The sequence below is a fragment of the Mastigoproctus giganteus genome, chromosome 5, assembly GCF_048544385.1.
Source record: "Mastigoproctus giganteus isolate SK-2022 chromosome 5, ASM4854438v1, whole genome shotgun sequence".
Classification (NCBI taxonomy): Eukaryota; Metazoa; Arthropoda; class Arachnida; order Uropygi; family Thelyphonidae; genus Mastigoproctus; species Mastigoproctus giganteus.
This window is the reverse complement of record NC_143579.1, coordinates 36,250,401-36,275,576: the sequence shown is the minus strand read 5'-3', so window position 1 is coordinate 36,275,576 and position 25,176 is coordinate 36,250,401. Positions and strand designations below refer to the sequence as shown.

Sequence of the window (25,176 nt, the reverse complement as noted above, 5' to 3'; positions counted from 1 at the left end):
TAGCAACTCTACATCCTTCTTAAAATGAGCCCCCCCCCCCCAGACCTGTACACAGTACTCTAGCAGTTGGTACATTTCTTTTGGATTACTGCTACCCGTATACAGTACTTTGCATTTGTCAATGTTAAATTTCAGTTGTCACTTCTCATCTCATTTCCCAACTTATCTAGATCCTGTTGAAGTAGCATACTGTCTTTACTGTCGTTAACATCCCTCCCAACCTTTGTATCATATGCAAACTTGCCCATTAGTCCTGATATACCTTCATCAATATCACTGATGAATACAAAAAACAACAATGGGCCCAGCAACGAACTCTGGGGAACTCCACTAATAACATTAGTCCACGAAAAGCAGTGTCCAATGATTACCACTCTCTGTCATCTCCCACTCAACCATCCCTTTATCCATTATAGCAACTTGCCCTTAATGCCAACCATTCCAATTTATACAGCAGTCTTCCATGTGAAACAGTATCAAAAGCTTTCCTGAAATCCAAGTATTTGATATATGAAAATCATTTTTTGCATCCAGTTCCTTTGTGACCACATCACAGTATTCAATCAAATTGGTCAGACAAGACCTCCTTTTAACAAACCCAAGCTGTGTCTTAACTATTACTGCAGTCTTGTCTAGGTGGCTCTGCAATGCTTCTTTAACCAGTGATTCCATTATTTTCCCCAGAACAAGTTAAACTATAGTTACTTCGGTCACCTTACAAAACCCACTTTGTAAATTGAGGATACATTTGCATACCTCCAGTCCGTGGGGACCAGCCCTGAGTCAAGGAAGCTCTCATAATTATGGCTAAGGGTTTGCTTACTTCCTTTGCTGCCTCCTTTAATGTAACTGTATAGATCACATCCACCCCAGGTGCCTTTCTTATGTTTACAACAATTTCTCCTCCACTTTGCTCTCAGTTATTACAAAATCATCTAGCTCACTGCCAGAGTTTAATTCACCTCTGGCATTCCCCTCCCTGAATAACTCCTCACGTGAGAATGTAGATGCAAAATACTCATTTAGTTTGTTAGCTACCTGAGCAGGATCATCAATGGTTGAACCATCAATATCAAGTGGACCAATCTGATTCATCTCTTTCCTTCGAGAGTTTATATAAGTAAAGAACTGTTTGCTGTTTTTCTTGGCATTTTTTGCCAAAGATTTTTCTAAATCTGCCTTCCTGCTTAACCTCCTTTCTGGCTTGATTACAGACTAGTTTATATCTGCAATAGGCTTCTCTGTCGCCTGATAATTTATTTGCATACAATGCATTTTTATTCTGTGCCACGAGCCTCATTAATTGATCTAACATCCATTTAGGTCTAAATCTTGAAGAGTATTTCTTAGCTGGTACAAAAACCCTAGTAGCCTCCAAGATTAAGTCCACAAAGGCATCCCATTTAGAATCCCACATCAGTACACTGTGATTACTGTCTCTCAGTGGTTCCTTTATATGCATATTCATAATACATGAATACTGATCTTGATCTGTATCGACTATGGGATCAAGAAAACAGTCTGTAGAAAACAGTCATCCAATAAATCCACAAAAGTGTTTCTAGTGTGCGAGTGTACAACCCACAAGTTCAAGTCAATACCTGGAAAGTTAAAATCCCCCATTAATAGACATTCTGATTTACTGGCCCACTCTATTTCTCTGCACAATTGCTCATTATACTCATCAGGTTCATTAGGCGTATACCACACACCTACTCTCATTTTCCCTTTCCCAGTGCTCATGTCACACAAAACTGACTTAATATTGCATTGTCCACCAATGTCAATTGAACGCACTTCCTTAGATTTTGTGTTTCTTGACTAACAGCTTAATCCCTCTTCCCTTCCTGTCCTGTCTATCCTTTCTGTACACATTGTACTCCCCAAATTCCAATTCTGAACTACTTATATCTGTGTGACACCAAGTCTCTGATATCCCAACAATATCCGCCTTTGCTGTTTTGACCAGCACCTCAAACTCATACAATTTATTAAACATACCGCCAGCATTGGTGTAGATGCAAGTATACATGCACCTATTCCTCATCGGTTACCCTAACACAGCCCTTATAATTACGAGAGGCAGATTATAAGAAATCTTTGGCAAAGGATGCAAAGAAAAACAGCAAGGATTTCTTTCCTTACATAAACTCTACAAGAAAGGGGATGAATCTGATTGGTCCACTTGATATCAATGGTTCGACTGTTGATGATCCTGCTCAGAAAGCAAAGAAACAGAATGAGTATTTTGCATCTACATTCACACATGAGGAGTTATTAAGGTTTGAAAATGGCAGAAGGTTATCAAATTGTAGTAGGGTGCTTAATGATTTTGTAAACACTGAGAGAAAAGTGGAAGAGAAATTGTTGAAGTTAAACATAAGAAAGGCACCTGGGGGTGGATGGGATCTATCCAGTTATATTAAAGGAGACAGCAAAGCAACTAAGCAAACCCTTAGCCATAATCATGAGAGCATCCTTGGACTCAGGGGGACCTCCCCACGGACTGGAAATGTATCCCTAATCACAAAGGGGAATCGAAGAGTGACGTGAGTAATTACAGACCAGGTTGTTTAACTTCTGTTCTGGGTAAAATAATGGAGTCACTGGTTAAAGATGCATTGCAGGATCATCTAGACAAGACTGCAGCAATAATTCAAACACAGCATGGGTTTGTTAAGGGAAAGTCTTGTCTGACAAATTTGATTGGTTATTATGATGTTTTTACAGAGGAACTAGATGCAAAAAATAATTTTGATATCATATACTTGGATTTCAGGAAAGCTTTTGACACTGTTGCGGATGGAAGACTACTGTACAAATTGGAGCAGAATGGTATTAAGGGTAAATTGATACAATGGATAAAAGGATGGTTGAGTGGGAGAAGACAGAGGGTGGTAATCAATGGGCGCTGCTCTTTGGGGCCTAATGTTATTAGTGGAGTCCCACAGGGTTCGGTGTTGGATCCACTGTTGTTTTGTATATTTATCAATGATATTGATGAAGGTGTATCAGGCTTAGTGTCAAAGTTTGCAGATGATACAAAGGTTGGCAGGGTTGTTAATGACAGTAATCTGCTGCAACAGAATCTAGAAAATTTGGGTAGATGGTTTGAGAAGTGGCAACTGAAGTTTAACCTTGACAAATGCAAAGTACTGCATATGGGTAGAAGTAACCACAGAGAAACGTACAGTATGGTACTACACTTAAGTGGTAGAAAATGAAAATGACCTGAGAGTAATTGTGCAGTCAGATATGAAGTTTTCTGAGCAATGCAGACAGGCTGCCAGGGCAGGTCATGGGGTGTTGTCAATAATATACAGGAATTTTGCTAGTAGGGAAAAGGAGGTGATTATCCCTCTGTATAAGGCAATGGTCAGGCCACGCCTTGAGTACTGCGTACAGGTCTGGAGGCCTCATTTTAGGAAGGATGTAGATTTGCTTGAGCATTTAGAGAGAAGGGCAACAAGATTGTAGAGGGGAATGAAGGGATCTTCTTACCAAGAGAGAGGCTTAAGTTCTGCAAACTGCAGTGGCTGGAGACTAGGCACCTGTGAGGTGATCTGATTAAGGTGTATAAGGCCTTGAATGGGTTGAGCATGCTGAATTCTGATGGGATTCTTCCATTTGTTCAGATTACGAACCTAAGGGGACATAAATTTAAATTAAGGAAAGACAGATGTAGAATAGATGTGCGGAAATTTGCCTTTAGCCAGCGGGTGGCTAATTGCTGTAACAAACTTCCATCTGTCGTTATAGAAGTTGATAGGTTAAATAAATTTAAGGAGGAACTGGACAAATATTCAGAGGGATTTGTTTTGTAATTTTTTTTTTGGCTGATGCTTATACAGCATCAGCCAAATAAACTACTACTTGCTCAATGACTGCAGTCCAGCAGTCCTCGAAATCTCCTGCACTTTCGAGGCTGCTGCTCATTCAAACAGAAGCAGTGCAGGAATCACTTTTGCCTCTGCTTTCAGCCACTGTTAATCTTTTAGTCTGTGAAAACCCACCTAACACTGCCTTGATAGCATCAGCAAATATTCTTGCACTCTTTCTATTTAAGTGTACTCAATCCCTGCAGAAGCAGTGTCTCCTGTTAACAAGCATAGACCACACTGAAAAAAAATGGACATTATGTTGATATCCAATCTTCCTTACACTTCTAGGATACAGATCTAAAACATTACATCAAGGAGTGGGTATATTCTTACTATGGTACGCTATATCCAAAAATATCATTACTTCATACAGCATGTCCTTGTCAACTTTTCTTACTTCTGAATTCAACATGAATTGTCAAACTAATAGAAAAAACTTATTTGCAAAAATATCTAAACCTCCCAAACACTTCCTCATTCATTGCATTCTAATCTGAATGATGTCCATTTCCACTTACAGCCTACCAAACCCATGTACTCTTTCTGACAGAATTCCAGCTATCAGCTGATTCAACCACTGCTCATCTCAGTCTCCGAATTATTCACTGTATGATTCCTTTTGCTTCAAAGGTGGTACTTGTACATATGTCCATTCTGATATTTCCTGTCAGAGACTTAGTAATTTGGAATCCTTTTCGATCTTGTCTGACTTAAAATCTCTCTACGACATTTTGTTAATTCATCTGTTGCCTCTACATGTTGCTTCCCAACTTTGCTAATCACTTGGAACTCTTACTTCCTCTCTTTGAAACTTGACTTTCTCCAGTCCAACTTTCCTAACAGTGAGGTAATTTTCCTTGATAATGTTAATGTTCACAACTCCCTGATTCCAAGGCACTCCAAATATCCTCTGTGGTGACAAACAAATCATCAGGTCATCTGCATAGGCGATCAAGTTCTTGTACAAAAAAAGGAAGGTAGCAAAGGGGGCTGCAGAGAGAGAGAGAGAGAGGCAGAAAGAACACCTGCATGTGTACCCCCTCTCTTCAGGGTGACACTGTATGCACCTCTGTCACGAGCTGTACAAATTTCCCAGTTGATCAGCAATTCTCTGAAAATGTCTAGAAGAGAGGCAGTAATGCAGAAATGATTCTCCAGGATATTAATGAGAACATGAATAGAAAGCCTCACAAACACTGCTTTAATGTCAAGGAACATGCCATCGATTCAGCCTCAACTGTTCAGGGTTTTTTTGGATCCTGTCAAAGGCCTCAAAAAGATTGGTAATTAGTGACCAATCATTCAAGATTGAATATAATTCAGCCTGTGGTTGAAATAGTGGTTATTAAGTGTTCCTAAGATTGATTTTTCAAATACTTTTAAAAGATGACATCCAATGGAAATTGGTCTGTAATTTTTATGATTTTGGTTGGTTGTTTTTGGGCACAATTTTCACATGATGTACTCTTTTTATATGGTACGGATGCTAGGAGTCCTACAGTTGCTTTGTTGGGTAGATTGTTAATATTCCACCACTCACACAAATAACTGCACCCACTCTTTACTAATGGAATACACGATATATATACTGACTGATTATTCATTTACATGAATAGTACACGAACTATTCATTTAGATGTTTTTTTTTTCCTTTTTAATTAGAATTTAAAAAAAAAAAAATTTTTTTTTTAATTCTAATCCTTTCTATGGTAACCTAAAATTAATGTTCCACCATTCCAATACTAAAAATTTTCTGATGTAGAATTTAAATTAATTTTCTTACCCAAGATAGTAAACAAGAGTTCTGTTAACTTTTATTTCAGATGTTCCCACAAGACATTACAAACATATTACATATCCAGGAGGAAATTTTCTAGCTCACAAAATGGCTAACATGTATTATGAATTTTGCCATGCCCAAATTATATTGAATCTCCACACTCTCAATGTCTTGGTAGAACCCTACTTCACCTCATGTAGTTTAAAAGAAAAATCTTGTATAAAAAATCTTGTATAGAAACAATGTGTCACTGATCAATAGAATAAATTAAATAAATTTTCGCCAAGAATTTGATAGGCATAAAAAAGAGACAGTACATGGAATTTTGTCAATGATATACAGGAATTCTGCCAGCAGGTATAAGCAGGTCATTATTCCACTGTATAAGGACGGTGGAATAATGACCCACTTATCTCTTATCCTGAGTACTGCCTTTGAATTTTAGCAAGGATGTGGACCTGTTGGGATATATGCAGAGAAGGGCAATTTGAAAACAAAAGGATACGCTTACCATGAAAGACTTCAGTTCTGCAAATATCAGCAATTGGAAACTAGGCAACTCTAAAGAGATCTGATTGAGGTGTTTAAAGTTTTGAATGGATTGAGTACGCTAAATGTTAATGGTATTTTTACTAATTCATCTGTAATGCTACTATTACACTGACTATCTGTAAAATGTCTTTATTATGATAAAATAAAATACGTGCGTACTTATTGTATAACTATATGTTAAAATATTAAAACAAAATAAAATAAATGTTGTATAACAAGAATAAAATTCAATAAAATATATAAAATTAAAAGCAATAAAAGTTGTTTAAAATCACTAGAACCACTAATACAGGTACTTTCAGCAGCAGCGGCCGCCTTCAACAGCTATAGTGGTTGCAGGATGACAGACAATCTATGTGTACCACACATCTCAGCAGAACTGCGACACGAATTATGGCGTCTGCGCATGGGTCACTTCTCGTGCATTGGAACCGGAAAATGGATTGGCCATTCTAAACTATTTGTCTCTTCATAGGATAAGGGCTTCGAAGAGTGGATGAACGTAACAGCCCTTATCCCTATTAAGACTGTATTAAGACCCGGACGAACATATCCTTAAACTCTCCAGCCATTTCCGTTTCCAAAAGCCATGTGCCTTATCCACGCTTCTTTAGCAGTAATGCCATGCAGTTTCCCAGGCATGTTCCGCTGCAGTTGCACCTCCATAATTTGCCGTCTTAAGGGCTCTACTGTGTTACCCCAGGCGATCCCGCAGTCTGCATTTCGTTTCCCCAGCATAACACCCCCCCCACACAATCAGGACACTCAATTTCATATATGACCCCACTAGTGTCATTACCCGCAATAGGATCTTTAGTTGCGGACACTACTGTGTGCAGCCTCCAACCTGGCAGCTGCACACAGCATATCTTACACGAACGTAAGATATGGGAACTGGATTCCGAAATGCCCAGATAGTAGGGGATGTATGTCGTGGAAACAGGTGTAAAAGCATCCCTGCGACTGTTGTTCATACCTCTTAAACACCTCTCAATGATGCTCTGGGGATAACCGCACGTTATTAGGTCCGCTGTAACACGTTTAATCTCCTCACCTCTCTCTTCAGACGAGGAGCAGTGGGACCCCACCCTTTCCAATAAGGCCTTAACCACACTACTTTTGTGGCAACTGGCCTGAGCTGTTTTGAAGTGTGTGTATTGGCCCCGACACATAGGTTTTCTGTAAACCTTAGTTTTCAAATGTCGGCCTTCTCTGTATACACACACGTCTAGGAACGGAAGCCCCCCCCCCACGAAACCTCCGAAGTAAACAAAATATAAGGCGAACTGCTATTCAACCACTCAAGTATTGTATCACCGTGAACGTGTCATCAACACATCTCTTCCATGCATGTAATAGAGGAGGACTAGAGCTCCCCAACATCCTATCTTCAAATTCTTCCACGGCTAAGTTGGCTATAATTGCACTAATAGGTGAACCCATGGCCACTTCTGATACATGCTGCTACATAACCTTTTGGAAAAACATAGTGGTACTACATAAACATAAGCCAACACCTTCAACAAATATCTTCACCACTTATGGCTGTCCTATCTTTCGAAGTACCATCTCTACCCAAAGCATTCCGCACACAATCCAAGCCAAGTTCGACATGTATACATGTGAACAAAGAAATGACATCAAAGGATGCCATAATCTCCCTCTCTTCTATCTCTTGAGCACAAACAAACTATACAAATTCCCTGCTGTTTTTAATAGTAATTTAATAGTAATAATCTCCCTCTCTTCTATCTCTTGAGCACAAACAAACTATACAAATTCCCTGCTGTTTTTAATAGTATGATCCAAATGCTCTACTACAGGGGATACAAGTTCAGTCAGAAATCTGGATAGTACATGCATCGGACTGCCAATAAATGACACAATGGGTCTGAGAGGTAACCCCAGCCTTGTGCACTTTAGGCAGACCATAAAATCTAGGTAAGTGATAGCCCAATGCATGCAACCTCCAGGAAACCTCCTCAGATAATTTTCCTGCCTTAAGCCAACTCTGGAACAACTTATTAACTCATCGTTCTAGTCCACTCAGGGGATTCCTACAAATGATCTTATATGTAGACCTATCATTCAGTAAACTAAGGGCTTTTTCCTGATAGTCATCTTTGTTCAGCACTACCATAGATCTACTCTCGTCCACACGTAGTATTACATATTATCATCTTATTTTAATTCTCTTAATGCTTTTCTTTGTGCAACTGCTAAATTGGAAGAGGCTTTGCATGCTGAACCTAATGTGCACAATGTCCTAATCCAAATCTCATTAGCTGTGACCTCAGGCAAATTGGCCACAGCTCTCTCTATACCCATTGCAATATCTGCTATGGGGAGCCTAAGAGGGATTAAACTGAAATTGGAGCCTAAATTTTATAATTCTATCTGTTCGTTTGTTAACTCCTTATCACTCAGGTTATGAATGAACTTGCCTCCAGTGATTACGTTACTTTCCCACCTGGCTTCTTCTCTTAATCTATTATATTTGTTCACTTGCCTTTGTCTATATTCATCCGAGATCCGGGCAGCTTTAGCCATCACTGTTCTGGACACCCATGTCCAATGCACTAATTCCAAACATTCACTTAAACACCTGGAACTCGTTTCTTTACACCTTCTGGTATACATCAAATCTTTATGTAACTTACCGATCCAGATAACAACCATTTTTCTCTGATATATCATAGTAGCTCGTTTTAGCCAACTGTCTTGAAATGGTAACGTCACTCTAAAGTCATACAGAACTAAACAAGCAGTTTTGCACCGATGCGCAAACCTCAGATGTTGCCTATGCTTTGCTTCAGTAATACATAACTTCTGAAATTATTGGATCTCCCGCAATACAGGTTGGCCATAAGTCAGGAACTCTGTAATTCATCTGTAATGCTGCTAAATAACACTAACTCGAATCTGTAAAACATCTTTATTATGATAAAATAAAATAAAATACATGCGTTCTGAGTGTATAACTATATGTTAAAATATTAAAACAAAATAAAATAAATGTTGTATAACAAGAATAAAATTCAATAAAATATATAAAATTAAAAGTGATAAAAGTTTTTTAAAATCAATAGAACCACTAATACAGGAACTTTCGGCAGCGGCAGCCGCCTTCATAGCTATGATGGCTGCAGGATGACCAACAATCTATATGTACCACACCTCCCAGCAGGTCTGCGACATTAACTATGGCGTCTGCACACAGTTCACTTCTTGTGCATTAGAACCGGAAAGTGGACAGGCCACTCTAAACTGTTTGTCTCTTCATAGGATAAGGGCTTCAAAGAGTGGATGAATGCAATATTTGTGAAGGTGTTGGCTTATGTTTATGTAGTGCCACTATGTTATTCCAAAAGGTTATGTACCAGCAGGTTTGTGGAGTGGTCATGGGTTTTTCCCTGATAGTCATCAGGAAAAATAGGTGTAATTAGTTTTTTCACTAATTACACCTATTAGTGCAATTATAGCCAACTTAGCCGTGGAAGAATTTGAAGATAGGATGTTTAGGAGCTCTAGTCCTCCCCCATTACGTGCATGGAAGAGATATGTTGATGACACATTCATGTTAATACAAAGAGGACACGAAATAGAAATACTCGAGTGGTTGAATAGCGGTTCGCCTTATATTTGGTTTACTTCGGAGGTTTAGCAGGGGGGCCCTTCCATTCCTAAACGTGTGTGTATACAGAGAGGGCCGACATTTGAAAACTAAGGTTTACAGAAAACCTATGTGTCGGGGACAATACACACACACTTCAAAACAGCTCAGGCCAGTTGCCACAAAAGTAGTGTGGTTAAGGCCTTATTGGAAAGGGTGGGGTCCCACTGCTCCTTATCTGAAGAGAGAGAAGTGAGGAGATTAAGCATGTTACAGCAGACCTAGTAACGTGCGGTTATCCCCAGAGAATCATTGAGAGGTGTTTAAGAGGTATGAACAACAGTCGCAGGGATGCTTTTACACCTGTTTCCACCGCATACATATACCCTACTGTCCAGGCATTTAGGAACCCATTTCCCATATCTTACGTTCATGTAAGATACACTGTGTACAGCTGCCAGGTCGGAGGCGGCACACAGTAGTGTCCGCAACTAAAGATCCTATTGCAGGTAATGACACTAGTGGGGTCATATATGAAATTGAGTGTCCTGATTGTGGGGGGATGTTATGTGGGGGAAACGAAACGCAGACTGTGGGATCGCCTGGGGGAACACAGTAGAGCCCTTAAGACTGTAAATTACGGAGGTTCAGCTGTAGCAGAACATGCCTGGGAAACTGGGCATGGTATTACTGCTAAAGAATCTGTGATTGTGGATAAGGCACATGGCTTTCGGAACCGGAAATGGCTGGAGAGTTTAAGAATATGTTTGTCCGAGCACTACAGTTTTAATAGGGATAAGGGCTGTTACATTCATCCACTCTATGAAGCCCTTATCCTACAAAGAGACAAACGGTTTAGAGTGGCCAATCCATTTTCCGGTTCCAGTGCATGAGAAGTGAACATGCACAGATGCCATTGTTCATGTCGCAGACCTGCTGAGATGTGTGGTACATGTAGATTGTCGGTCATCCTGCAACCACTATAGCTGATGAAGGTGGCCGCTGCTGCCAAAAGCTCCTGTATTAGTGGTTCTAGTGATTTTAAACAACTTTTATCGCTTTTAATTTTATATTTTATTGAATTTTATTCTTGTTATACATTTATTTTATTTTGTTTTAATATTTTAACATATAGTTATTTTACAATCAGTACGGATGTATTTTATTTTATTATAATAAAGACGTTTTACAGATTCAAGTCAGTGTTATTTAGTAGCATTACAGATGAATTACAGAGTTCCTGACTCCAGAGGCCTTTTCAATGAGGCATTTTTACTCTTGCTGAGACAAAACAGACACATGGGGGCATAAATTTAAATTGAGAAAGGATGGTTGCAGGATAGATGTGAGGAAGAATTAGACAAATTTTTGGAGGGGATGGGCAGGTGATGTGGGAAGTTTTTTTGGCTGATGCTACAAGCATTCTTCCTTGCATCATTTGCCCTTACTAATAATAACACTATTTCAGCTATTAATAAAAACCGAAATATCTATGAAAAGGTAAGAATAAGAATTTCACATAGTCCGTAAATTTAAATTAGTTAAGTGTCAAAGATAAAGAAAGCCAACACGAGAACGACAAGAAATGTTGGATAACTTATGCAGAAAATCAGTTCCCCGATACGGCACTCTAGCGCTGCTCACTCGGTAAACAGACGGTAGGTGTTATCAGTCTGGAGCAAAGTTGAGAACGATATATTGATTGACAAGTAGGCGTGGCAAATGATGTGCTGATTGGTGCATGAACACAACACAACACACTATAACATCGGTTTAGTATCACTTTAGTAGCACTAATGGTAACTTGCCCTAATCACACATGCCATAACCTTTTTTCACCATTATTTCATAATGGTGAAAAAATGTCAGGTTACCCTCCACTTGAATCCCATGGGAGCTTGAACCCCTCCCGAAATGGAGGGGATAACCTAACCACCTTTTTTCTTTAGCATCATGAGTGGACTAGCGCATAAATTGTTTATTAACAAAATATTTTTTATTACTGTACTTTTATTTTTAAAGACACATGTATCATTACATCAATCAACACCTCAATAGCGATTCAGTATGTGTGTGTGTGTGTGTGTGTGTGTGTGTGTGTGTGTGTGTGTGTGTGTGTGTGTGTGTGTGTGTGTGTGTGTGTGTGTAAAGAATCTTTCTTTTTCTATTATTTCCCACCCTAATGTTTAAGTTTAGGTCACGAAATATAAGGAAACCTTTTCTTTTATTTCCTAACCTACCATTTAAGCTCAGGTTATGAAATACAACGAAAAATAAAGAAACCTTTTCCTTTTTTTCCTAAACAAACCTAAATCAATAATACAGTAAAAACACTCATCAACTCCAAAAATCTACTTTTAATAATGATAAAAACATAATGAAGAACATAAAAATGAACGGAATGAAATTTTTTCAGAAAAAAAAATTAATGAATACAAATCATACAGTTGGACCTGAATAGCTATTTGCAATTTGAGTAACAATACTGTGGAAAGTATCTTCATGATTTTTCCCATAAATTTGATGCCACATATATTCATTGATGTGACCCATCAACATATATTTACAGCTGTCATTTACTCTTTTAGTTACACTTTTTAGTTTCTTCCACTGGTTTTCGATATTATTCGTATGTACTCCTGTATGTGGATCTACAAAATTTCCTTGAGTTTCACCGTTAAATGTTTGTAATTCTTTTTTTCTAAAGCCGTAATGCGGCTATATCCATGGCATCCATCTGTTATGATGGTAGTATTTTTCTTCACTACTTTTCTAATAATGCACAAAAGAGTTTTTGCTTTCCGATTTGTTATCAATTTCATGAAGACGAATTTAGATTCTCTTTCAAACACACCAAACACCCATTTCTTCTTAGCAGTTATATTTCGTCCTCCGTGATGTTTTGGTTTTACCAATACAGTTTCGTCTGCTTCTACAATTTTCCCTGATCCACCCTACTTAATGGGTTTTTTATCAATTGCAATTCGCAAATATCTCTTAGTTTCTTATAATACTTAATTGCTGTCACTTTCGAAATCTCCAGATGGAATGCTGGTGTGCATGTTGACCAAAAGTATATAATGTACATTATCTTTTTCAATGGAAGTTTTGTATTTTCCATAAAGCTATGTTTCAATAAAGAAACTCGCGAAGAACATTTTTCACAACACCAGAACTTTCCACACAACTCTGTTCGTGATTCCATTAGTTTAAAATAATCATTGCACTTAAAACAGTACAATTTCAGTCTTATCGATTTAGTTTTCATCAAAAAATCAAGCAACGTTTTATTTTCCTTACAAATTTCTTCCATCTTTAAAAGATTCATCGCTACTATTACCTGTTTACTGTTCATTACAAAACTATTATGCACCGTTCTTTACTAGTAAATATACATCATAATGCGAATCAATGACTACACAGTAGCTTGTCGTCTGTCGTGCCCACCACCAATCATTTCATCATTTGCCACGCCTACCTGTCACTCAATATATCCTTCTCGATTTCTGTTCCAGACCGATAACACCTACTGTCTGTTTACCAAGCGAGCAGCACTAGAGTGCCATGTCGAGAAACTAATTTTCCGCGTAAGTTAGCCGACAGTTCTCATGTTGACTTTCTTTACCTTAGCCGGTTAAGTTTTTAAGTTAATTTATCAGTGAAGAAGATCCCCAGGGAAGGGCTCAATATGTCTAATGGTACACATTTAATACTCATCACTTTTGACAAATTAAAAAGTTAGTATTTTATGCAGTGAAGTGTTTCCATCTAACCATTAAGCATTTAGCTCACCCAAACGAGCAGTAAATGTGCAATTTCAAATGAATTAATCCTTTTTACTATGCTAAAAATAAAAGCTGAAATATCTGCAAAAGATAAGTAAGAATAATGATCTTGAAGACAACTCAAATTACACAAGAATTTTTTAACTTAAAAACAAAGTTTTATTTGTAATATTAACCTTCTGCATGGAAAATACAGGCAACTTATTTCTGAAATTCTGCATTCTTCTATATGCTGGATTATAGCTTTTCGCATTCAATTCTCTTTTTAGTTGAACATCTAGTGTTGATACTTGCTTCAAACCTTGCTCTTGGGGATTATAACAGTTCACACAGCCCTTCTCCCTTTGGATACTTTCTTCTAAGTGAATCATATATTCTCCTGAAGCACAAGCAGCATCTGGTAACGACTCAGAAACTGTATGCACTTCTGATTTCCCAAAAGCATCCAATGAACTGTTTCTTATTTTATGAAGAAGCTCACTGATTGCCTGCTCCTTTTTATCATCCATAACTAAGAGTGGTATCTATAAACAAAACATGAAAGAAATATTAATTACAAAATAATGGGAAAAAAAAAACTACCTGCTAGATAGTTATCTGCTTGCAGTGCCATTATGAATTATCAGAGGGGATCATAACTCATATTTGATGTTATTTTTTTTAAATTAAACAGAGATCAGTTCTGTTGTTTTGCTTATTTCTAACCATTTACATGCCAAAATTCAGATTAATAAATCTACACTTATGGGAATGGGAAAAATTTTTCTGATATTGATTGTTACAACAAAATTACAAAAGCAAAGCTTCTTATATGCCTATGCCTTAATTATCAATTTCAAACTGACTGATCAAGCAATTTTAGCAGAAATCCATGGACTACAAAATATTCCCATGATTATGTGTATGTATATTACATGAAACGTTCAGTAATTCATAAGCAGTGTGGCTCAACAAATAATACTCCACATATGGAAAATGGTATACTTACAAAAGAATTCCCTAAATAAGCCAACATGCAAATATAAAAATTCCTGTAATTTCTCTGATTTTGTACCAAAATTACAGGAATCCAAATATTAGTCAAAAGTTATCCTGTACACAGGGTCCAAATGCTAGCATTTACTCCAATGTTATTTTTATCTTCTCCTGCTAACATATAACCAGGTGTTCTAAAACAAATTACAATTTTTTTAATATTTTATTTCAAAGATAGAATGCTAAAATTTGTTTGATACATAGCGGCCAACAAAATTTGCTTGTGCAGATGAGTTTGGCTTGATTCTCTTTAGTAACTTGTAAACAAGCCATTTATGCAACTGGTACTGCAAAAACTTGACCCACTAGCTGAAAAAACTAATATAATTAACTGAAGTCCTCTTTTAATAAAAAACAAACCCTCCACAAATTATGGAAACAATCAGGCTCTATAAAGAGAGGAAAAAAACTATCTTAACTTTTCTGAGAATCTTCTTGCAAATTTATACCTTCAAGGGTGGATGGATTTCATAGCTAGATTCTCTGCAGAATCCGATGAAACTACCAGTTTTCCTTACCACAGAACCAAAACAGCTTTCTCAAACTCAACACAGTCCAATTAAACAAGCAGCAGATAATGTTCGACATAAATTCCATTTGCGCAACGGTTGACAGCAGGAATTGATGGAATACCACATTTTAACTTGAAATGTCTGAAATCACATACCTTTAATCCACTGGTAAACATATTCAATGCAATCCTTTCAAAACAGGCATTTCCTTGTGTATGGAATAAATACTCCATCAGAACATTACAGAAGGTGCAGTGCCCACAGACCCAAGCATTTCAGGCCTATATCATTAGCTTTGACCCTACTCAAAAGCTAATGATGTTGTAGAGCAGATATCATCTTTTAAGGACACGAAGGGTGATACTGTTGTACATGTTGGCAACAATGACATTAAGAGTAGGAGATCTGCAGATTTACTTAACAAGTACAGGTCAATGTTGAATAAAAATTGTGAGTTAGGGTTAAATTTGAAAGTGTCTGCAATTCTGCCCAGACACGATAGGAGGGAGTACATGATGACAGCCTTGTCAATCAATTCAGCCCTGGAGGGATTGTGCAAGGCTCATGGGGTAGAATTTTTTTCAAAGTGGTCTGTGCTAGTTAACAGGAGAGACTGCTTCTAGAGGGATGGGATACACTTAAATAGAAAGGGTGCAAGAATATTTGCTGATGCTATCGAGGCAGTGTTAGGTGGGTCGGAAAACTGCTAGCTTGGGAGGGGGGTTTACAGACTAAAAGGTTAAAAAACCGCAGGCAAAGGTGAAGGTGATTCTTGCACTACTTCTATTAGAATAAGCAGCAGCCTGGAGCAAGGTGTGGTGGCGGTTTCAGGGACTAATGGCAGTCATCATGAAACAGGTAGGTATATGAGATGTGTTAGGATAACTAAGAATAAGAACAGGTGCATGTATATGTTAGTATTAGTAATGGCCGCATGATGCAAGAAAGCCTATGGCTTATGCTGCACCAGCCAAAAAAAAAACAAAAAAAAAAAAAACAAATAAAACAATGATAAAAAAAAGAAAAAAATAATAATAAATAATAATAATTAATAAAAGAAAAGGAAGTTAAACCTATCATCCTATGCGTTTCCCTCACCCGAAGGTACTATCCAGATGATCTTTGAAATTCCCCAAACTGTCAGCCTCTAACACCCATGTAGGCAACTTATTCCTGTAATTTATAACTCGCTGTCTAAAATAAAACTTCCTGCAGTCCAATCTAAACATTTCCCCCCGTAACTTGAATTTATGTCTTGAATTTATGATTTATGCATCAGGAGTAAAGGAAAGGGTTTTTGTTTCCGTAAATGTGACTACAGTGGCCTCAAACAGTTTTTAAATTCTGTACAGTGGAACCAACTGGTGATGTTACCAACAGCAAATTCTAAGTGGGAAGCATTCAAGGAATTAATCGTGGAAGCTACTAGACGTTTCATACTTATTAAGAAATATTGTTCAAGGTTTAGGCCTAAATTGTTGTCAAATGAACTAATGAGATTAGCATTAGCATAGGCATATGATGCAAGAAAGCAAGCTTATTCAGCATCAGCCAAAAAAAAAAAAAAAAAAAAACCCACTCCCATTTCACCCCTCCGTTCGTTCGAAATACCTGTCCAGTTGAGCTTTAAATTTGTTTAGGCTATCAACTTCAACAACAAGTGATGGAAGTCGGTTCCACCAACCAACCACCCGCTGGCCAAAGGCAAATTTCCGCACATCTATCCGACATCCGTCCTTCCTCAATTTGAATTTATGCCCTCTGAGGTGATTATTCTGAGCAAGATGAAGAATCCCATTGGCATTGAGCATGCTCAAACCATTCAAAGCCTTATACACCTCTATCAGATCACCTCGCCGGTGCCTAGTCTCCAGACTCTGTAATTTGCAAAACTTAAGCCTTTCTTCGTAAGAGCAACCCTTTGTTCCATTCACTAATCTTGTTGCCCTTCTCTGTACCCGTTCAAGCAGCTCTACATCCTTCTTGAAATGAGGCCTCCAGACCTGTATACAGTATTCAAGGTGTGGCCTAACCATTGCCTTATACAAGGGAATAATCACCTCCTTATCCCTGCTAGAAAAATTCCTGTATATCATTGACAAGACACCATGAGCTACTCTTGCAGCTCGTCTGCACTGCTCAGAGAACTTCATATCTGCCTGCACAATTACCCCCAGGTCCTTTTCATTCTCCACCACTGTCAGTGTAGTACCGCAGAGTTGATACGTTGCTCTGGGGTTACTGTTTCCCATATGTAGTACTTTACATTTGTCAATGTTAAACTTCATTTGCCACCACTCAGCCCATCTATTCAACCTTTCCAGATCCTGTTGCAGCAGCATAGCGTCAGTAGTGTCCTTAACGACCCTGCCAACCTTTGTATCATCTGCAAACTTGGACATTAAACTTGATATCCCATCATCAATATCATTCATAAACACCGAAAACAACAACGGACCCAACACTGAACCTTGAGGAACTCCACTAATAACATTAGTCCACGTTGAGCAGTGTCCATTGATTACCACTCTCTGTCTTCTGCCACTCAACCATCCCCTTATCCATAGCAGCAATTTGCCTCCAATGCCACACTGCTCCAATTTGTGCAGCAGTCTTCCATGTGCAACAGTATCGAAAGCCTTTTTAAGATCCAAATATATAATATCAAAGTTATTCCCTGCATCCAGTTCTTTTGTGACTACATCATAGTATCCAATCAAATTGGTCAGGCAAGACCTGCCCTTAACAAAACCATGCTGCGTCTGAGCTATAACGGAATTCTTGTCTAGATGATCCTGCAGTGCTTCTTTAACCAGTGCCTCCATTAATTTACCTGGAACAGAAGTTAAACTAACAGGTCTATAATTACTTGTGTCAGCCTTTGATCCTCCTTTGTGAATTGGGGTTACATTTGCACATCTCCAGTCTATGGGTACCTCCCCTGAGTCCAAAGAAGCTCTCATAATTATGGCTAGGGGTTTGCATACTTCCTTTGCTGCCTCCTTTAATATAACTGGATAGATCCCATCCACCCCAGGTGCCTTTTTTATGTTTATCCTCAACAATCTCTCCTCCACTTTCCTATCAGTTATTACAAAATCATCCGGCTCATTGCCAATGTTTACTTTACCTACATCATTCTCCTTCCTGAATAACTCCTCATGCGTGAATGTAGATGCAAAATACTCGTTTAGATTGTTAGCCACCTGAGCAGGATCCTCAACTGTTGAACCATCAATATCCAGTGGACCAATCTGATTCATCCCTTTCCTTCTCAAGTTCAAGTATGTAAAGAACTCTTTTCTGTTTTTCTTTGCATCCTTTGCCAAGGATTTTTCGTAGTCTGCCTTTGCCTGCCTAATCTCCTTTGTGACTTGGTTACAGACCAACTTATATCTATCATAGGCTTCCATGTCACCCATTAATTTGTATGTATCCCATGCATTTTTCTTCTCTGCCACATGTCTCATTAGTTCATCTGACAACCATTTAGGCCTAAACCTTGAACAATATTTCTTAGTTGGTATGTAAAGCCTGGTAGCCTCCAAGATTAGTTCCTTGAATGCTTCCCATTTTGAGTTTGCTGTTGGTAACATCATCAGTTGGTCCCACTGTACAGAATTTAAATACTGTCTCAGACCATCATAGTCTCCTTTACGAAAACAAAAACCCTTCCCTTTACCTCTGATGGTAGTTACCTCCTTGAGTAAATCCCACTTCAACACACTGTGATCACTGCCACCTAGTGGTTCATTTATCTGCAGGTTCTTAATGCATGAAGAATCACTACTGATAATCAGATCAAGAGTATTGCTCCCTCTTGTTGCCTCACGAACATGCTGATGTAGAAAACAATCATCCAATATATCCACAAAAGCCTTGCTAGTGTGCGAGTGACCAACCCACAAATTCCAGTCAATATCTGGGAAATTAAAATCCCCCATTATAAGACTCTCTGATTTACTGGCCCACTCTATTTCCCTGTACAATATCGTATTATACTCATCAGAGTCATTAGGCCTATAGCACACTCCTACTCTCAATTTTGAATTCCCTATGCTTATGTCACACCAAACTGACTCGACACTGCCCTGTCCATCGATGTCGACTGGCTTCACTTCCTTGGACTTTATGTGTTTCTTAATTAATAGCATAACCCCTCCTCCCCTCCTGTCCTGTCTATCCTTTCTATACACATTGTATTCCCCAAATTCCAGTTCCGCATTACTTATATCTGTGTGACACCATGTCTCTGATATCCCAACAATATCTGCCTTTGATGTTTTGAGCAATACCTCAAATTCATCAAATTTATTTACCAAACTCCTAGCATTGGTGTACACGCAGGTATACATGCACCTGTTTCTATTCTTAGCTACCCTAACACAACCCATGTGTTTACTTGTACCGCAATGACTACCAGCAGTCTCTGAAATATCCTGCATCTTGTTTTTCAGACTTCTGCTCATTTCAATAGAAGCAGTGCAAGAATCACTTCCACCTCTGCCAGTGGCTACTGTTAATCTATTAGTCCTTGTATCCCCCCCAACTAGCAGTTTTCCGACCCACCTAACACTGCCTCGACAGCATCAGCAAAAATTCTTGCACCCTTTCTATTTAAGTGTATCCCATCCCTGTAGAAGCAATCTCTCCTGTTAACAAGTACAGTCCAGGCTGAAAAAAATTCTACCCCTTGAGCCTTGCAGAATCCCTCCAGGGCCGAATTGATCGACAAGGCTCTCATCATATACTCCCTCCTATCGTGTCTGGGCAGAATTGCAGACACTTTCAAGTTCAACCCTAATTCACGGCTTTTTTTCAACAGTGACCTGTACTTGCTAAGTAATTCCGCCGGTCTCCTACTTTTAATATCATTGGTGCCAACGTGTACAACTATATCACCTTTTGTGCCCTTAAAAGATGATATCCGCTCTACAACGTCATCAACCTTTGCCCCTGGCAGACATACCCTGGTCCTATTCCAACTATCCTTTTTTACAAAGCATGTTCCCCGTTTCCCTGACAATAGAGTCACCAACAACTACTAGTTCCTGTGGGACCAGCGCATTCTGACTAGGGGGCTGCTTCTGTGTTGCCTGATGACCAAGTGCAAGCTCTGGCGTTGATGTGGGCAGCTGAGAGCTTGATGGGCCCTCAATTTATTTCCTTTGAGGGCATCCACCCTGTCCTTCAAGCTCTCATAAAGGCCCATAACAACGCTGAGTTGTCGCCTGATTTCCTTGCACTCCTTACATCGTGCACACACAAAGACATCCCCCTTGGCAGTATCATGTCCCGTACCCGACTGCTCAGCAAACATCAAGCAAACAGTGCATTTTAATAGACTGTGATTCAGAGGGCAACTGTGCCCCTCAGTTCTCCCCTGAACCACAGCACTCCCATTAGCTTGAGCCTTTTGCTTTGCTGCTCTGGTCAGAGTCATGATTCCGATTTAATTCAATGAAATTCAAAACAAAAATTAAATCCTTAAGTTATATCCCAAAACAGTTATGTTATATATATATTTTTTTCGGTATCTAGTGTTTTCTACGAGTTCCCTTTATACAACTTCCGTATCACGTGTTATGTATTAGTTATGTATATTAGTTTTAACACTATAGTTATGTATTAATTATTTGTTACGATAAGTCGTTATATATATTTATAGAGTTAAAAATACAATTTAATTGACAATAAAGTTTATCAAGATTAATAGATTTACTGATTAATTGACAATATTATATTATGCACTATACTACACTAAGCTTATGCTATCGTGTAAAAATGGCGGGAATTCACGAACGGTATTTCTACGGATTCGTAAGTATTGATTAGCTTCCAAATCTCGCTATCTCAATTTAGAATAAACTAAGTATCCTGATTAGGTCTATAATCTACTTATAGAAGATAATTTGATATAACAATTGGTTAATAAATCGACTAAATTTGGTTAAAAAAAAAAAAAAAAGACCTCTCGTTCAATTTGTGACACGTGGATTTGATACCGTTACCGATACTAAGTAATATCTACAAAATCTCTGTCTAAGTTAAACTTTAAACTAAGTATCGTAACTAGGAATATAAAGCTACTCTAGAAAATAAGTTAATATGACAATTTAAACTAATAAAGCAGAAAATAAATCAGGAAAAACTTCCCTGTTTGAAGAGCTTTAAGGAGCAACGTCTGCACAGGCTAACCTCGCACCCCTGATGTGGCAGAGAAGAAAAATGCATGGGATGCATATAAATTATCAGGCAACAGAGAAGCCTATGGCAGATATAAGCTAGTCTGTAATCAAGTCACAAAGGATGTAAGGCAAGAGAAGGCAGATTATGAGAAATCTTTGGCAAAAGATGCAAAAAAAAAAACAGCAAAGACTTCTTTACTTATGTAAACTCTAGAAGGAAGGGGGATGAATCAGATTGGTCCACTTGATATCGGTGGTTCGACTGTTGACGATCCTGCTCAGATAGAAACAAACTGAATGAGTATTTTGCATCTACCTTCACACATGAGTTATTAAGAAAGGAAATGTCAGAAGGTCATCAAATTTTAGCAGGATGTTAATAATTTTGTAATAACTGAGAGCAAAGTGGAAGAGAAATTGTTGAAGTTAAACATAAGAAAGGCACCTGGGGTGAATGGGATCTATCCAATTATATTAAAGGAGGCAGCAAAAGAACTAAGCAAACCCTTAAACATAATTATGAGAGCATCCTTGGACTCAGGGGAGGTCCCCAGGGAATGGAGATGTGCAAATGTTTCCCCAATTCACAAAGGGGGGGTCGAAGGGTGACACAAGTAATTACAGACCAGTTAGTTTAACTTCTATTCCAGGTAAAATAATGGAGTCACTGGATAAAGTTGCATTGCTGGATCATCTAGACAAAATTGCAGTAATAATTCAGATGCAGCACGGGTTTGTTAAGGGAAGTCTTGTCTGACAAATTTGATTGGATACTATGATGTGGTTACAAAGGAACTGAATGCTAAAAATAATTTTGATATGATATACTTTGAATTTCAGGAAAGCTTTTGACACCGTTGCACAGGTAAGACTACTGTACAAATTGGAGCAGAATGGTATTAAGGGTAAGCTGCTACAATGGATAAAAGGGTGGTTGAGTGGGAGAAGACAGAGGGTGGTAATCAATGGACGCTTCTCTTCGTGGACTAATATTATTAGTGGAGTCCCACAGGGTTCGGTGTTAGGCCCACTGTTGTTTTGTATATTTATCAATGATATTGATGAAGGTATATATAGGTTTAGTGTCGAAGTTTGCAGATGATACAAAGGGTTGTTAATGACAGTAATGGCAGTGTGCTACTGCAACAGTATCTAGTAAATTTGGGCAGATGGGCTGAGAAGTGGCAACTGAAATTTAACGTTGACAAATTCAAAGTACTGCATATAGGTAGAAGTAACCCCAGAGGAACATACCAAATGTGTGGTACTACACTTAGGTTGGTAGAAAATGAAAAAGACCTGGGAGTAATTGTGCAGTCAGATATGAAGTTTCCTGAGCAAGAGCAGGTCATGGGGTTTTGTCAATGATATACAGGAACTTTGCTAGCAGGGAAAAAGAGGTGATTGTCCCTTTGTATAAGGCAATGGTTAGGCCATGCCTTGAGTACTGCATACAGGTCTGGAGGCCTCATTTTAGGAAAGATATAGATTTGCTTGAGCTTGTACAAAGAAGAGCAATGAGATTGTTGATTGGAATAAAGGAATCCTCTTACCAAGAGAGGCTTAAGTTATGCAAATTGCAGTGGCTGGAGACTAGGCACCTGCAAGTTGATCTGATTGAGGTGTATAAGGCCTTGAATGGGTTGAGCACGCTGAATTTTGATGGGATTCTTCCACTTGCTCAGATTACGAACCTAAGGGGGCATAAATTCAAATTGAGGAAAGATAGTTGTAGAATAGATGTGCGGAAATTTGCCTTTAGCCAGCAGGTGGTTAATTGCTGAACAAACTTCCATCTGTAGTTGTGGAAGTTGATAGATTAAATAAATTCAAGGAGGAAATGGACAAACATTTAGAGGGAAATGGTTGTGTGAATTTTTTTTTTTTTTTTTTAATAGCTGATGATACATAAGCTCATACACTTGCTTTCTTGCATCACATGCCACTATTACTATTACTACTCAAAATACTTGAAAAAGCAATTATTTCTGCATTAACAAAGCATTTACTTCCATTAAAGTCTCTGCAACATCACTATGCATTAGCTAAGATGATGAATATGGCCATTGTTCTTGTTGCATGTGTGATATTTAGTTCCGTAAATTTTGTCTTTAAAATAAAGTTTAAAATTGTGCCAGCTTCAAGATTTCTTACATACAGAGGTTTTTCAGGAGGAGGAATCGACTGGTGAGAATTCTTTTTCTTTCTACTGGGTATTTTATATGCTTTTCACATCTTTCAATTCAGCGTTACATATATTGTGTCTGCCGGCCATGGTGGCATTGTTTTAACATTGAAGAGTAGCAAAATCATATTTCTGCTGCCAACACAGCTGAACTGTGCTTTTGACTGTGGAGGGTGACCCCACCTGCGTGTTTTTAAAGGACACTTAGTGTGTCCCAACATATTGTGACCTTTTTCCTGCAATTAGTGATAAATTATGTTCCACATGCTCTCCCCCACCTCCACCATTGACTTTACATGGTTGAGTGCAAACTTTCTTCCAGCTTGTGCTATCAAGCTGGAAGGAATATTTTATCAAGATTTTGACATTACCATTTTTTTTGGCATCATTGAAAACCTCCTTGAAGGTAGCCCCATCACTCTAGCAGCATTTCAGCACTTGGCTATTTCTTCCCACCCCCATATGACCTGTGGGGGGGATAGCCCAAACTTCTCCAGTCCACTGTGTGTCGCCAAATTTGCTATGAACTTGTAGCAGGTGACAAACTGCACAAATTATCAGGTCCATTTCAGTGACTACAGAACCTTCCCGATAATCCAAACTTTCGTCAATTATCCAAACTATACCCTAAAACTGAAAACCAAATGCCATCTTGCAGCAGACTCCTAACGAGAATCAAGAGGATACAGGATACACTCGATCTGGACCCCCTCCACTAAATGAAAAAATATGAAATTCATGACATCAAAGTCTGAGCTGGAAACCCATTCGCAAACCGAATTAAAAGGAAACACCAGACAGCACTGCCTCACAGAGGAAAAACAATAGGAGCCACCCCTGAATCCCACTCTACCAGAAGGCAGCACTTTAGGAAAAACCCTGAAACTGAGAACCACTCTGGAAGATCTTTTCAAAGACCAATCAAACGGAGTCACAACAGGCATCAGGAGGCAAGTTAGTATCCCTTTGGGAAAAAACTGGAAACAATTCTCCTCCAGACTAACCTGGAAAGGGAAGAAGTGACAGCAAAATTGGAGGCTTACCTAGAATGTGAGGCAAAACACCTTCTTCACAGATGGAGTGGTCTTTGCCTTTTTGGGAGGTGGGGAGGAGGTATGTTTCCACTGCATTGACATGTCTTTAGTCTCTAGATCATATTGGTACACCCAGCATTCATCACCAACTGATCAAAAAAGTTCTCAACATCCACATTACACAAATCCAACAGTTGCAACAGGATCTAGATAATTTGGGCAGATGAGCTAAGAAATGGCAACTGAAGTTTAACCTTGACAAATGCAAAGTACAGCATATGGGTAGAAGTAACCCCAGAGAAACGTACCAACTGTGTGGTACTACACTTAAGGTGGTAGAAAATGAAAAAGACCTGGGAGTAATTGTGCAGTCAGATATGAAGTTTTCTGAGCAATGCAGACAGGCTGCCAGGGCAGGTCATGGGGTTTTGTCAATGATATATAGGAATTTTGTAAGCAGGGAAAAGGAGGTGATTGTCCCTCTGTATAAGGCAATGGTCAGGCCACGCCTTGAGTACTGCGTACATGTCTGGAGGCCTCATTTTAGGAAGGATGTCGATTTGCTTGAACGTGTACAGAGAAGGGCAACAAGATTGGTGAGAGGGATGAAG

The 25,176-nt window shown here is 38.7% G+C and overlaps 1 protein-coding gene across 1 annotated transcript in view; it reads right to left on the bottom strand.

The window, feature by feature from the left end:
* Positions 1–25,176, bottom strand: part of LOC150085304 (ATP-dependent DNA/RNA helicase DHX36-like) — a 225,358-nt gene that overhangs the window by 100,102 nt on the left and 100,080 nt on the right. Inside the window, exon 3 of the mRNA XM_090374521.1 lies at positions 13,788–14,135. Coding sequence (XP_090230647.1) covers positions 13,788–14,135 — 348 coding nt within the window. The remainder of the gene's footprint in view (positions 1–13,787; positions 14,136–25,176) is intronic.